At 45.3% G+C, this 14,696-nt stretch overlaps 2 protein-coding genes across 2 annotated transcripts; both read left to right on the forward strand.

Annotated features, from left to right (window-relative positions):
* The first annotated feature begins 321 nt into the window (after positions 1 to 321).
* On the forward strand, positions 322 to 10,029 carry TPMT (thiopurine S-methyltransferase). Its single transcript, XM_062498770.1, has 9 exons — positions 322 to 413; positions 583 to 741; positions 1,493 to 1,585; positions 2,638 to 2,770; positions 3,258 to 3,310; positions 7,266 to 7,340; positions 8,063 to 8,148; positions 9,105 to 9,149; positions 9,914 to 10,029. The coding sequence occupies exons 1-9, from the start codon at positions 322 to 324 to the stop codon at positions 10,027 to 10,029; spliced, it is 852 nt and encodes a 283-aa protein (XP_062354754.1).
* A 727-nt stretch (positions 10,030 to 10,756) lies between these two features.
* Positions 10,757 to 14,464, forward strand: NHLRC1 (NHL repeat containing E3 ubiquitin protein ligase 1). Its single transcript, XM_062508546.1, has 2 exons — positions 10,757 to 10,842; positions 13,222 to 14,464. Exons 1-2 carry the CDS (start codon positions 10,757 to 10,759, stop codon positions 14,462 to 14,464), a joined length of 1,329 nt encoding a protein of 442 aa, XP_062364530.1.
* Positions 14,465 to 14,696: the final 232 nt, after the last annotated feature.

The following is a 14,696-nucleotide window of genomic DNA, read 5'->3' on the forward strand; positions in this document are numbered from 1 at the left end:
CTCATCCTCCTCCTCCTCCCCGGTGCCGTGCACCCTCAGCCCGCCTCCTCCTGCCGCCGCTTCCGCTCTCCGCGGTGCGTAGCGAGGGGGAGGGCGGGGAGGCGCCGCCCCGGCCCCGGCGGGACCCGCGGCCGCGCAGGTACCGCGGTGCCGCTGTCCGGGCGGGGGGCGGCGGGCCGGGCGGTGCTGAGCCAGAACGGGTCACCCCGAGGGTTCCCCCGGCCCCGAGCAGCCGCTCGCCCCCGCCTCCTGCCCGCGGGTTTTATGGGAGAGAAACGTCGGCATCTCCCTCCTTCGGTACCGGGGTAGGGAGGCTTCCCGATGGGTGCGGAAGGGGAGGCCAGCGGCGGTCCCGCAGTGCTGGGCAGGCGCGTTCAGCCGCCCCGGGAAACGGGGTCTGGCCGAAGCGATCGGTAACAGGAGTGTGCTGATGGCTCTGTCGCGTTCTCTACAGCTAGCTACATTGCGACTGTCACCAAATTGTGTTCTCTTGAGGTCTACCAAATTTTTGTCCGGTTTGAGGAAGTAAGAGCCAGTTCCAAACTATGCTTTGGTTGGGGGTAATTCTCTCTTTTTTCACAGCTACAAGCACTCTGGAGACATGGACCACTCAACGGATGCATCCGGGCTCCTGGAAGGCTCTGGTATTGAGTCTCAGAAAGAGAGAGTGGTGACAGAGGAGGAATGGCTACAGAAATGGGAAATGGGTAACATCGGGTTTCATAAGGAGCAAAAGCATCCGTACGTGACTTTACTCTTCTGCCTAAGCTGTTTTAAGTAATGCCGTGAGATGAGTAATGTCCTGGCTCTTTCGAGAAACTCTTCATTGAAAATGGAACATTTGCAAAAAGCAAATTATCTTACATGGGCACAGCTTGAAACAAAAATATAGGTATTTTTGTGACCTACTTTTGGCAAAGGATAGAAAAAAGAAAGTATTGAAATTAATTTAGAGCTCTTGCTCTTGAATCAGGTTTTTAATCTTACAGCTTGGATGGTTTGGCTAGAAAATCTTAAATTTTCTGATGGAGAAGCTTTGCACTATTGTTCATGTTGTGAAACTGGGGCTTGAGACAATGTGCAGAGGGTATCAGAGCAACTACCATGCAGTAAAAGACAAGGACCTGAGAGAGAAAACCTGATTATATAGTCTTTCAAGACCTGTAAAAGGGATTTGCTTGATGCATATATTTCATAATCATTCTGTTTAAAAATCTTTTTTATGACCCTCTTTGAGGTGGGTTGGTTGGATTGTTTACTTGCAAAGACAACCAGAAAACAGAACAAACATAATAGTTTTAATTTCTGAATGACATGAAATTGACTTTCTTGCTATGTAAATGGAAGGTGAAGGCTTTTATTGAGCTAATAACATATGTGTGTGTCATTGTGGAGTTTTTAATGCCACCTTGCATAGTGTGTAGGACTTGGCCTTTCATGTGCCAGCACAAATACTTGCTGAGTTAAGTAAAACGTGTCTTTTCTTCCACAGGCTCCTCCAAAAGTACCTGGATGTTCTTTTAAATGGCAGGAGTGGACTGAGGATATTTTTCCCACTTTGTGGTAAAGCCGTAGAGATGAAATGGTAAAACACAGATAATAAGAGCAAAAATCTTACTTGATGTAGGGAGGGAGGGTGGGAAGGAGAGGGGGAATTCCCAACCTTATATCAGCCAGTGGAAGTGTGGCACATTTCCACTGCTAGGAAAGCAGTGTCGCTGGAAGCTGAAAGGAGGAGGAACCTGGTGTTTTGTATAGTAGCATAAATTTAATGAATAAAGTCTGATTGGAAAGTCCTCCTGATTGTCCCAAGTTGAGCTTGGGCAATGCTGCATTTAGATGGACAGAGTGACTGAAGCTATACCCTTACCACTGCTCCTTTTCATAGCAATGCCAACTTAAATTGTCCACAATGAGGTCAGTTGTGTCAGACAACATTTTCAAGAGACCATGTGGCATGCCACTCTGGAAATTTAAGTGATTTGGGCTAAATGTAACTTCTTTTTTTTAAACTTCTTATTTTACTTTTACCTTTTTTATTTTTTTTTTGGGGGGGGTGGGGGCAGGGGAGGGAGTGTTATATTTACGATTAGGGTCTGTATAAGCCAATGTGTTTTCTTGGAGGGAGGGAGCACAGACCCAAACCTGCACTGCATCTTCAAGTAATCCAGCTATCAGGTTTTATCACAGTAACTGGTTCCTAGGCTGTCTGTGGGCTCTGACACACGGTGTTTTGCTGAGCAGCAGCAGCATGGAGGTTACTGCACCTGCTTTGCTGCCCATTCCTGCCAAGCCACAGAGGCAGCTGAGTGGACTGTGCCTAAGTTCACAGCACAGCACCTTTCTGATATAGACAGTGTCTCAGTGTGATCGCCTCTGTTTTTGTCAAGTTAGTAGGAATAAATGAATAATTCATTAAATCTAAATAAAGTCCTCGCCAACTATATGCTGAGGGGTGCTAATTTAAGCTCAGACTATGGAAGGGAGGTGTTCAATAGAATGTGAACACTTCAGAAAGTCAGAATTAGACATATCAGGGCATCCTGAAACTGGGCTTTCCCTATGGAATAAATTATGCACATTTTGCCCAGCCTGTGGGCCTCATGTAAACCTGGGTGCTCTCTTTCTTGTGCGCAGGCTGGCGGACATGGGGCACAGTGTTGTTGGTGTAGAAGTCAGTGAGCAAGCGGTGAAGGAATTTTTTTCAGACCACAATCTGCCTTATTGTGAGGAGCCAGTCCCTGAGATTTCAGGAGCAAAGATTTTCCAGGTTTGTCTCCTGTGTTGTCAAATGGTCTGGTGTGGTTAATCACGCAATGCTGGTACAACTGAGCAAACAAGTTATTCTACTTTTATGCATCTGTTTTACTGGTAATCATTTGGTTCTCCTGAAGAGGTCTAAAAGGAAGCTCTGAGTTGTATTTTTGGACTGAGAAGTTATTTTTCTAAACTTACTGCTTTGGCCTTCTTATGACAGTGAAGCACCTGAATGTAAAATGAATGTATTTTAAAACAGGACAGTTGCATGCCTTGATAGATTAGAACCTCTCTGGAAGGGATCAGAAGAGTTACCTCAGTAAACTAAAACTAAAAATAATTGTCAGTGTTTTTCCCTATTACATATAAATGTATTTTTAAAAATTTATTTTTAATAGTGTATGGGTATATTTTAAGATGTGAAGTATAAATATATACTTATGAGTGCGTATTTAAAGATGGTTAGCTTATAAGGATTGTTTCCTTTGCTTTTATTGTAGAGTACCTCTGGCAACATTTCTCTCTACTGCTGCAGTATTTATGACTTGTCCAGGTAGGAATATTCATTGTGCTTTACAATTCTCCGTAATCAGATATGTATTAATACTGTCCAATACTATTATTTTATTTGAAACAGGCAACGATTTGTCAGCTCCTCTCAAGCAAGCCCATGTTAATTTGTATGAGAAATTTGAATGGGCAATCTCCAACAAAAGTCTAATTCCATTGCTAATAGTTAAGGATCACAACTAATTATCTTTAAATGGGTGTCTTATTCCAAGACATTCCATGAAAGTTATCAAAAAACATTTTTGCTTTTTGCATTTTTTAGCAAAACCGAATTATCTTTAACATTACTGATGAATTGTAATAAGCAAAACTTTAGCACAATCTCTTACTCAGCGTAATATAGTAAAAGTAATGAGAATATGTCCAGAGGTGTCTTAGTGCAATAGTTCCCTCCTCTTGCAGTTCTTAATCAGATGTGATTTTTCCCTAGATTATAAGGTTTTGGTAAAGTTTTTTGTGCTTGTTTGCTCTTCTTACAAACAACTGTCAGGCACAAGAATTTGTTCCATGGCTCTTCAGTAAGAAGGAGGTAAAGTCTTAACCTTTACTTCTATGGGCTTTCCAGAACTAGTACACACAGGCACAATAGGTAGCTCAGGACACCAGAAAACAGTGTTTACTATATGATTTTATTTTTTTTTCAATATGCCAAAGCACTGGAAAAAGGACTGTTCATTACTAGAGTTCAGAGTCTTTCAGACAGTCGACCATGACTGAGATTTCTGCTGCTGCAGCTGTCTCCAGTTGGTTTGAGTAGGGTATATATGTAACTAGCCTTGCAAAGAACCCAACAGATGGGGTCTGCATGAATATGACTCTGTAGATACTGCCTGGTTTCTTACCCACCTGGTCCCTCCAGTGTAGCTACTTGCTACACTGTGGATCCCTTTAAATCTTTCTTGCTGTGACTTGACAAGTTGCCCAAGGATTGCTTAAGCTTCTCATACATTTCTGAAAAATTCAGTCATAGTAGTAGTCATTTGTAGCAAGTAGTGTGGTGAAATCTGTAACTTCTATCACAATGTGGTGGAATAATACTTTGAAATAAACAAAATTAGGTAATTAGTGGCAATTTCAGTGCATGTCACTGGATCCAGTACATAATTTGTTGTCACAAAATAAATTGGCAGGCAGATGTTCTGGATGCAGAGTGAACTCTATTCCCAACATCAGTCAGCAGGTACCTGTGACTAGAAAAATGCACACACACTTCTACTTTCTGTGTACAGACAATTTGATTAATTACCCAGTAATTATGGAAATTAAACTTATTTCTCTCTTGCTGAGGCTGGCCTACTAACAGGTCCTTTTCATCTCCATTAGCCTAGCATTCATTAGAAGAAAACTCAGATGTGTTTCTGACCTTTGTCAGAGTGGGACATTTCAAAGACTTGCTAGTTAAAGAGTAACAGGAATTACTGCTCTTTCTGGGAATTCTGGGAAATATGTAAAACAGTTATGTTACACAATCATTGTACCTCCTAATACAATTATGGCTGCAAGACTTAAAAAAAAGTTTGCATTTATTGAAACTACTAAACCTATGTAGAGACAGAAATTCACAAACTTACTCTTATATCCAGTGGGTTTTCTGCAGATACATGAATTTCTGATTTGCATGTTAAGTTTTGTTAGATGTAGTACTACCTAACCCATGCTGAATGCCATATAAGCACATAGCAATGTGACACAGTGAGAGGCATCCTCATACCTTAGCTTCATCCTGACTCCACATCAGAATGAAAGACAGCTGTGTGCCTTTTTTGACCTTTTTCACATGGCTTCATGGTGTTGTGAAGGAAATTGGATGTGCAGAGGGGCAAGGAGCACCCAGACACTCAGTAGGTCCTGAGATCTGGGCAGCCAGGAGACCAGGACTGGGACAAGGCCACAAGCATGAGCCTGCGTGCAGCCTGGGATGTCTCTAGGCCTTGATGAAGTAGGTGGGGAATAAAGTACACTAAATGCATGTATGGAGCCACTGCTGCCCTTCCAGTTAGACCAGATTAAAGTTGGAAAGAAAAACCAAGTACAGAAAACCCCAGTGGCTTGCCTGAGGTCACTCAGCTGACTCAGCTACGCAGAAAGGAGAACTGCCTCCAAGCCTCAGAAGATCAAGTTTGTCACCTGCCCCACTAAACTTTCCTTTGTACCCTGCATGTCCCTTGCTTGTTTAACTGTCTCTTTAAAAATCTCCTTTCAGTTACAAGGCTGGTTATTTAGATGCTTAGACTTGGCAAGCTTTAAAAGAAGTCAGCACTTGAAAGTGTTATCACGTCTCATGGCAGTGGAGTGGGAAATACAAGATCAGCTTGTAGGTGAGATGCCAGAGACTTAGCAATGCCATTGCAATGAAAATAGCAGTGGGCAGAGAAGTTCTCATGATTTAACTCTGGCTGAGTTCTGGTGGAACTAAGCACCAGACAGCTGCTTGCCCACTCCCTCATCACAAGATGATGGGGGAAAATCAGAAGGGTAAAAGTGAGAAAGAAACGTGTGGAGATGAAAACAGTTTAATAATTAAAAAGAAATTTCAAAAGGTTGTAAGGCAAAAAAACTACACAAAAAAAGAACAACCAAAGAGAGAGGAAAATAAAACCCAAGAAAGACAAGAGGTGCAAATGAGAGCAATTTCCCACCACAAACCAAGCAACTGATGCCTAGCCAGCCACCAAGCAGTACCCCTCCATCCACCAACCTCCCATCCAGTTTTATTGCTGAGAATGGAGCCAGATGGTTTGGAATATCCCTTTGCTCAGCTGTGGTCATCTATGTCTGCTGTGTCCATACCCAGTGTCTCATTCATTCTTGTGCTCTCCAGCCTACTCACTGGTGCCAGGGTGTGAGGAGCTGAAAAGGTGTTGGTGCTGTGTAAGTGCTGCTCCGCAATAAATAAATGGTCAGTGTGTTATCAACATGATTTCAAGCCCAAATCCAACACAGCCCCATGCAGGCTACTATGAAGAAAGGTAACTCTACCCTAGCCAAAACTTGTACAGAAATGAAGACACAAATTAAGAAATGAAGAGGTGATGCAATTGGACTCTGACACCTGCCCAGTAGGCAGAAGGGTATTGCACAATTGTATGCCACATTTTTCTAAGAAAGCTCATTCAAACGTTCTTTGAAATTACACATTTTACTTTATTACCACCTTACTGTCTAACTTCCTATTTTAATAATTACCAGAACCCAGGCTCTTTCTTATCCCTGGATATTCTTGCTTTTTATGTCACTCTGGCTTCTCTTGCCATCCATTAATAAAGGCATTTCTTTATAGTCTTGCTCACTTGCAGGCTTTGGATGGCCACTGAAGCCATCTGCCAGCATATCCAGGAGCAAACCTAGTGTCTGCAGCAGAGTTGAACTGAGGCAATCAACAGCTTTTCTAGCATTGAATAAATTACGAGCTGAAGCTAACTGTCCTGGGCATGTAGCTGGGAATTCAGGTGTCTAAAAAAAACCCAAAAATGTTACTGAATGTGCTGAGTCAATGATAGTAAAGCAACAAGACACCTTCCTTAGCCTGTATATGAAATCATGCATGGGTTTTAGAAGGTGGTCAAGAACTGTTGGTGTGCTGAGTGCATGTTAGCAGGATGTGGTTACTGAACACCCAGACTTGTAGCCCATATGTGTTAAATCTACATTCCTTCCTGTCCCTTCCTCCCTGCCATGTCTCAGCAGCCCCTAATGATGGGGAAGCACTGTCCAATTCCCACACCTCTTTGCTATCACAGCAGGATAAAGAACCAGGAGGGCATCTTGAGTTCCAGTTTCTGTTGATTTGGATTATGAAAGTGCTGCACCATAATAAAAAGGTGGTGGGGAATCTGCATCGCTAGCTGCAGAATCCTTGTGACCTCACAAAAGTGTCTGAAAGAAGATAAAGGTCTCTTTTTTTACTATTTTTAAGCCTTTTCCTTATCTCATTATAGCTCAATAGTTGGCAAGTTTGATGGGGTTTGGGACAGAGGAGCTCTTGTAGCCGTGAATCCACGTGACAGACAACGGTTAGTAAACTGCATTGTTGCTGTCTTTTCTCTGATGTATCAATGACAAGATTTTGATCCTGTAACTTGTTAATGAGTCCTTTTTCACTTTAAGGACCAACCTACGCAAGTTCTTCTCTACCACAAGCATCTGCTGCAGTCGCAAAGTGCTGTACTTTACCTTCAGGAAGCTCCCCTGCCTCTTGGTGGGAAAATATCTGGTTTGTTCCAACCCAGCAGAAGCAGGGCTACAAGTCTCATCTGAATTCCATTATTTCCTTTTCATCATGTCTACTGCTTCTGTGTTTGTTCTTTTTCCCCTCACTCTCCTTGATTACAAATTTTTGTTCTTCCCTCTAGCTAGCCCAAATTTAGTTTGAACCTGCTCCTGGGATTTTTTAATTAGATGCAGAATCTTCAATTCACAGTAATTTAAAAAGATCAGTACTGTACTGTGTGCTGTATTCTAGACTGTGCAGATGAATACTTTGTTTTTCTGTTAATCTTGAGTTGAATGTGCAAAAAAGATAAATGCTTGTTTTTGAGGAATAAATATAACCTTTATTTTATGTTTTTCATGTGTAGCATGAAGTTTATGCTCCTGAAATTTAAACTAGGTTTTGCTTACTCTCTCTGCAGTTCAGTTCAAATTCTGACTGCCTAGAAATGCATTTTGTTGAATATTTTGAATGCTATGCTTGAATGCTTTACAAAATTATTGAAGTATAATTTTTTCCTTTTAGCTATGCCACTTTGATGATCAACCTAGTGGAGAAAAATTCTTCTTATCTCCTTGTTACTGTTTCATATGATCCAAACAAACACAGAGGTGAGAACTTTATACTGTTAATGTTGTGATTTTGCTCTAATACAAATTGTATAAAGATATAGTAGATGTATTAGTATCTTCCCCAAGATTTTTATCTGCATAGCTTTGTTAGCTGATGACACCAGTATAGCTGTGTGTTAAAAAATTTAGATATTGACCAAGCTTGTTTTCTCTAGCATTCAGACATGCAAAGGGTAAGTTGAGGACAGTCATAGTATAATAAAAATGAAATTAAACTGTAAGTGTGGCTGCTACAATGAAGCTGGAAGTCAGAGCACTTAGTAACATCCTGTCTGGTCTCCGAGCTTGAAAAGCTCCCAAAACATCAGTTTCATACTGTTTATCCAGTATTTGCAACCCAATGTGTTGCCCATTTTGTGCCTCTCTCTCAGCCACTACCACACTCTAAATGTACTTGGAAGAGGTGAAATTCTGTAAAATCATAAGGTATTTTTCCTTTTACAGTTTTATGTACTGAAGTAGGAGATTTTTTAGTTAATATTAACTCACAAAATAAAGAGATCTTTTTCTGCCTTTGGGCCCTTCACCATAATTATCCCCACAAAAAATAGGTCTTGCTATCACAAGCAACAACAGTTTAATTCGTTTCTTTCCCTCTGATGTTGTTCAGCTCTTAGCCTTAATCATGCCACTGTAGTTTAAAGAGATTGTAGACTGGATTCCCACAGCACACTGGGAATGGTCATATCCATGTCATATTCATGATTCCCTGCTGCAGCAGGAGATGAAGCAGCAGCAACACCTGAAGCTGTCTGGCCTGCCAAGGTGCCATGAGTTCCTGGACATGTTTACTGGTTCCTGCTGATGGTGCTACACCCTGGGGCCCAATTACAGGCCAGGTGCTGTGAGTGAAGGGGTTGGCTCTCCTACTGCAGTGTAAATTTTGTCTTTTTCCTATGTCTCCTCTCTGATTAGCTTCACCTCTTTGCTTTCAGGCCCACCATTTTATGTTCCTGAATCTGAAATTAAAAGTTTGTTTGGTGAGTAAAATTTCACCTATGCCTTAGGAATTTTTTTTCCAAAACACATAAACACGTTCATATTCCTCTACCTTGCCCTGTGACAAGTGATACAGTCATTTGCTTATCTGGAGGCTGGAATAATGGAAAAATGCTGAGCAAAATAAATACCATTTAGCTACAGGGATTTTGCTGTCATGGAAAATTCTCAGTTCTTCAAAAGAAATTAAGAAAACCCAAGAGACAAACAGTTTCTTGTCTCCCTTTCGTACCTTTTTATTCTCCCAGGATTCATATTGCAGTCAGTAATCCTGTAGCTGCAGTCTTAGAGTTCTGTTTGACCATTTTGTCTTTGCCTGCACTTCATCCACCAGTCGCTCTGGTTTTAATACAAGTCCTACCAGTGCTACAGTTTCTACTGTACTTCTGTGACAAATAAGAAAAGTAACATGGCACTTGAAGACAATGCTAAAAATGTATAATTCAAATCCATCAAAATAATGAAATTTGGAGCTATGTCAGGAATTAATTTTAGGAGTTCCTCCTGATGTGCTGTAATATCTCACTTTTAAATTTATGACTTTCTGAGACTCTGACAGTGTTTGTGTGCAGAGTCATTGGCACAGACAGTTGCATACCAATGCAAAGTTTCCCCCAGTGCATTTATGTCACTATGTTAGGCACTGTGGGGAAATCGGTGGGTAAGATTTCTTGTTTTTTCTGGACAGTTTGCATTTTTCATTGACTAATCATTCACTAATTCATTATTCTTACCTCCTTTTCAGGCAACTGCTGTGAAATTAGGCATCTTGAAGAAGTCGATGACTTCTCAGAGAGGCACAGACAATGGGGACTAGATTATTTTCTGGAGGTGCTATATCTACTAAAGCTTGTAGCTTGACTAAAATTTATTAAAATAACTTGCCTCCCACCTTGCTTTTACTTATATCTCATATTTTAAAATGGGGCATCCTCAAAGCAGGAGTTTTGTTCATTTTGCATACCAAGTCAGCTCTCCTACACAGCTGCCTTTACTGCCTTGAGATGTGAACAGCTTTTCTTAAACTCCATGCACAACCAACCATTACCAAAGCATACCTTTTTCTTCCATATCAATTCAAATCATGAGAGCTGTGAGAAAGAAATGTTCCTGTTCCTTTTCAGCTGTTGCTGGTTGATGCTGCCTGCCTGGCACTCTGTAACTTGGCCTTGTCAGCCAGCAGCCCTGGGAGTGTGGCAGCTGTGGTTCAAATGCTGTTTTATGGGACACTGACCTTGCACCAGGCTGAGCAGAGAGAGTAGGGAAGCTGCTGCAAGTTGGTTCCCTGTGAATATGTGTCAAAGTGAACAGCTGGCAGTGAGCGGGCAAGGCAAGGCAGCAGATGCCAAGAGGAAATTACCATACAGCAAGAAATGCTGGAGGGAAGTAGACTGGATGACAGCAAAGGGGAGAGTATGGGTGGAAAATGTCCTGGCAGTCACTCACAAGTGTGCTGCTCACTCATTTGAGAGTGCAGCTTAGGGCAAGCAAACCAGCAGGACTTGAGTAAGAAGGTTCAAAGAATGTTGAGAGAACTGCAGATGTTATTGCTGAACCATTCTCCATCATCTCTGAAAAGTCACGGCGTATGGGAGGGCTGCCTGAGGACTGGAGGAAAACCAGTGTCACTCCAGTCTTGAAAAAGTGCAAGAAGGAGGACCTAGGAAACTACAGGCCAGTCAATATCACCTTCATCCTTGGAACAACCCATCCTGGATGTTGTCTCTAAGCAAGTGGAAGAAAAGGTTATCAGGAGTAGTCAACATAGATTCACCAAGGGAAATGGGCTGGGTTAATGGACAGTGAAGTAGATTGAGAACTGGCTGAGTGGTGGAGCTCAGTGTTGTCATCAGGCTAGTTCTGGCTTTAGCAAGCAGTGTTCCCAGGGGTCAGTACTGAGTCCAGTCTTGTTCACATTATTAATCAGTGACCTGAATGAAGGGACAGAGTGTACCTGCAGTAAGTTTGATAATGATACAAAACTAGGGGGAGCGGCTGACACACCAAAATGCTGTGCTGCCATGCTGCAAGACTTGGACAGGCACAGGAGCCAAGCAGAGAGGAACCTAGTGAAGTTTAAAGGAGGTAAGTGCAGGGTCCTGCACCTGGGGCAGAAAAAGCCCAGGGAACCAGCACAGGCTGGGGCCTGACCTGCTGGAAAATAGGTCTGCAGAGAAGTACCTGGGAGCCCTGGTGGTCAACAAGCTAGCCAACAGTGTGCCCTTGTGGCCAAAAAGACCAGTGGTATCCTGCGGTGCATTAGGAAGGGTGTGATCAACAGGTCAAGGGAGGTGATTCTGTCCTTCTACTCAGCCCTGGTGAGGCCACATCTGGAGTGCTATGTCCAGTTCTGGGCTCCTCAGTCAAAGAGAGACCTTGACATGGAGTAGGTCCAGCAGAGGACTATAAAAATGGCTGGGGGTCTGGAGCATCTTGCTTATGAGGAAAGGCTGAGAGCTAGTGTTGTTTATCCTGGAGAGGAGGCAACTGAGAAGGGATCATCAATGCTTACAAATATCTTTAAGGGCAGTTGACAAGAGGATGGGACTAGACTTTTCAGTGCTGCCCAGGGACAGAAAAAGGGGCAAAAGGCACAACTGAAACACAGGAAGTTCTGTCTGAGTATGAGGAAAATCTCTACTTTGAGGGTGACAGAGCACAGCAACTTTTCCCCTTTGCAGCTTAGTTTGAAGGGAAAAGTATGATTGCAATGTAGTGTATCATAATTCATCAAGAATAGAAGGCAAGTAAAAGCCATTTAGAGTGCCATAGTCCTAGAGCTGCAAATGACTCTGCTGGTTTTAGCACAGCAGTCCCCATGCCCACAGCTCATTGGAACACTCAGTACTGCATGTAGATACTCGTGTTTCAAGGTTGGGTTAACAGACAGAAGAAGGGATGTAGCCGGCAGGCCAGTGCAAGCTGGGAGCTGCTGGTTTTGTTTGTTTTCACTCCTGGCTAGTACTGCAGCTAGCAGGTTAAAGCATCTCCTTCCTTTCAAGTTTTTTTCCAGATGCAACATGAGAGCTCCTGAATTTTATCACAGATTTCCAGAGATACGTGATAGCTGCAAAAGGCCCGGCACTTGGCACGGGGCTGCCACATGCTCTCTGGTGTCCTGCATAGGACTCCCAGGCATGCGACAGCCTGGCAGGAGCAAAGCCACGTGCCAAAACAGCCATTTAGGATGTGCAAGATCTGTGTGTGCCCTGCAATTACTCTGAGAATACCCTGTAAATACACCTAGCAGAAGGAGCACATGTTGTCCATGCACCTTACAAAAATGTGTGTACGTGCCTGTCTGAGAAATGTGTCTACTAATGATGAATGCAAATATTTTTTAAATTTTGCCAGAACAACTGGAAAATCCAATGAAATCAAGGTGCTCAGTGGGATGGAGTACATTTCCTATGAAGACAGGCTGAGCGAGTTGGGATTGTTCAGCCTGGAGTAGGCTCTGGGAGAACCTTAGTGCAGCCTTCCAGTACCTGAAGGGCCTGCAGGAGAACTGGAGAGAGACTTTTTACAAGGGCATGTAGTGACAGGACAAGGGGAAATCTGACAGAGGGTAGGTTTAGGTGATATATTAAGAAGAAATTCCTTAGTGCAAGGGTGATGAGACTGGAACTGGTTGCCCAGAGAAGCTGTGGATGCCCATCCCTGGAAATGTTCAAAGCTAAGTTGGATGGGGCTTTGAGCAACTTGGTCTATCCTGGTCATCCCTGCCCTGGGATCATCAAGGTCCCTTCCAATCGAAACCATTCAGTGATTCCACGATTCTGTGAAATCCCGGCTTGATTCCTTCCTCTGGTAGGGGGAGAAAAAAGAGATAGTAGCGGTGTGGTAACTTGGTAACTGGGTGTCCGTAAGAATCTGTTGGAGATACGAGTATTCTGGCGGGTGGTTGAATGTTCTGGTGGACATATGAACACTGATGGACGTACGGGTGCTGTGGGGAGGGGAGGGGGAGGGGGGGGGGAAGGGGAAGGGGAAGGGGAAGGGGAAGGGGAAGGGAGGCTCCGGGGGCCCTGCTCCTCCCCCGCGGGCCCGCAGGGGGCGCGCGGCCGCCTCAGCTGCGCTCAGAGCCCGCCCCGCTGGGCCCGGCGGCTCCGGGGGTTCCGATCGCTCTCCTCAGGCGGGGATGGCGGCGGAGGACGAGGCGGAGCTGAGCCTGCTGGAGTGCCGGGTGTGCTTCGAGCCGTACGGCCCCGACGGGCGGCGGCGGCCGCTGAACCTGCCCTGCGGGCACGTCCTCTGCCGGGGCTGCGTGGGGGCCCTGGCCGGCGCCGAGCGCCAGAGGCTGGAGTGTCCCTTCTGCCGGCGGCTCTGCGGCCCCGCCGAGACCAGCGACTGCCGCCCGCTGCTGCAGCTGCTGGAGCTCCTGGGCCCCGCCGGCGGCCTCGCCTCGGCCCTGGGCAGGAGCGGCGGAGGGGCGGCGGCGGCCCCCGCGGGGCTCGGGCTGCGGCTGTGCCTGGGGGGCTGGGGGTCGCTGGTGAACCCCACCGGCGTGGCGGCCTGCCCCGGGTCTGGCCGCCTGGCAGTGGCACACGACGGCAAGAAGAGGATCCACGTCTTCGGGCCGAGCGGGTTCTGCCTGGGGCGGTTCGGGGAGCGGGGGCCCGCGAGCAATGACATCAAGTATCCGCTCGATGTGACGGTCACGTCGGACGGGCACGTGGTGGTCACGGACGGCGGGGACTGCTCCGTGAAGGCCTTCGATTTTGAGGGAAGGGGGGTCCTGGCTGTCCGGGAAGGCTTCTGTTTGCCCTGGGGCTTGGATGCCACCCCCAAGAGCGAAGTAATCCTGACCGACTCGGAGGCAGGCGCGCTGTACCGCTTGGCGGCCGACTTCCGAACGGGGGAGTTAAAGAAGTGTCAGATGATCCGGGCCCAGCTGGTCAGCCCCAGAGCGGTTGCGGTCTGCCGGACCTCGGGCGCTGTCGTGGTAATAGAGCACCTGAAAGCTCGAGGGCCGAGCAAGGGCAGCACCCGCGTGAAGATATTCAGTGCGGAGATGGATCTCATCGGCCAGATGGACAGCTTCGGTCTGAACCTCGTTTTCCCCGCCAGAATATATGCTACCGCGGCGGCCTTTGACAAAGAAGGTCGTGTTACAGTGACGGATGTTTGTAGCCAGGCTGTCATTTGCTTAGGGAAACCTGAGGAATTTCCCATCTTTAATCCTCTAATTAGCCACGGGCTTTCTTATCCTGTCGGGCTGACTTACACGGCAAACAATTCTCTCGTTGTTTTAGACAGCGGTGATCATTCAGTGAAAGTGTATAGCTCTACCTGAGTGGGTTTAGATGCTTACTGCTGCAGGCTCAAGTTGCTTCTGGCCATAAAGCATGGGGAGTTCTGGTGTTTGTAGGAGTGGAGGGAGGAGGCAGTTTTGGGGCTTTGAGTGAAATCACCCTCTCACCAGCACACCGTGCTTCTTGCAAAACTTGTATCACGTCTCTTGCCTACCTGTGGGAGAGGACCTGGCTATTGGCTGCCTGTAGCCAGCAACAAATCAACCAAACAAA

Source organism: Cinclus cinclus, chromosome 1 (genome assembly GCF_963662255.1).
Source record: "Cinclus cinclus chromosome 1, bCinCin1.1, whole genome shotgun sequence".
NCBI lineage: Eukaryota > Metazoa > Chordata > Aves > Passeriformes > Cinclidae > Cinclus > Cinclus cinclus.

What these genes read in the sequence shown, in the direction of transcription:
- TPMT (XM_062498770.1), top strand. Translation starts at nt 322, where the DNA reads ATGGGTGCGGAAGGGGAGGCCAGCGGCGGTCCCGCAGTGCTGGGCAGG. An exon ending in CATAAGGAGCAAAAGCATCC is followed by an intron (nt 742 to 1,492) that starts GTACGTGACTTT and finishes TTTCTTCCACAG; the next exon opens with GCTCCTCCAAAAGTACCTGG. An exon ending in CAGGAGCAAAGATTTTCCAG is followed by an intron (nt 2,771 to 3,257) that starts GTTTGTCTCCTG and finishes CTTTTATTGTAG; the next exon opens with AGTACCTCTGGCAACATTTC.
- NHLRC1 (XM_062508546.1), top strand. Translation starts at nt 10,757, where the DNA reads ATGGGAGGGCTGCCTGAGGACTGGAGGAAAACCAGTGTCACTCCAGTC. An exon ending in GAGGACCTAGGAAACTACAG is followed by an intron (nt 10,843 to 13,221) that starts GCCAGTCAATAT and finishes GCGGGCCCGCAG; the next exon opens with GGGGCGCGCGGCCGCCTCAG.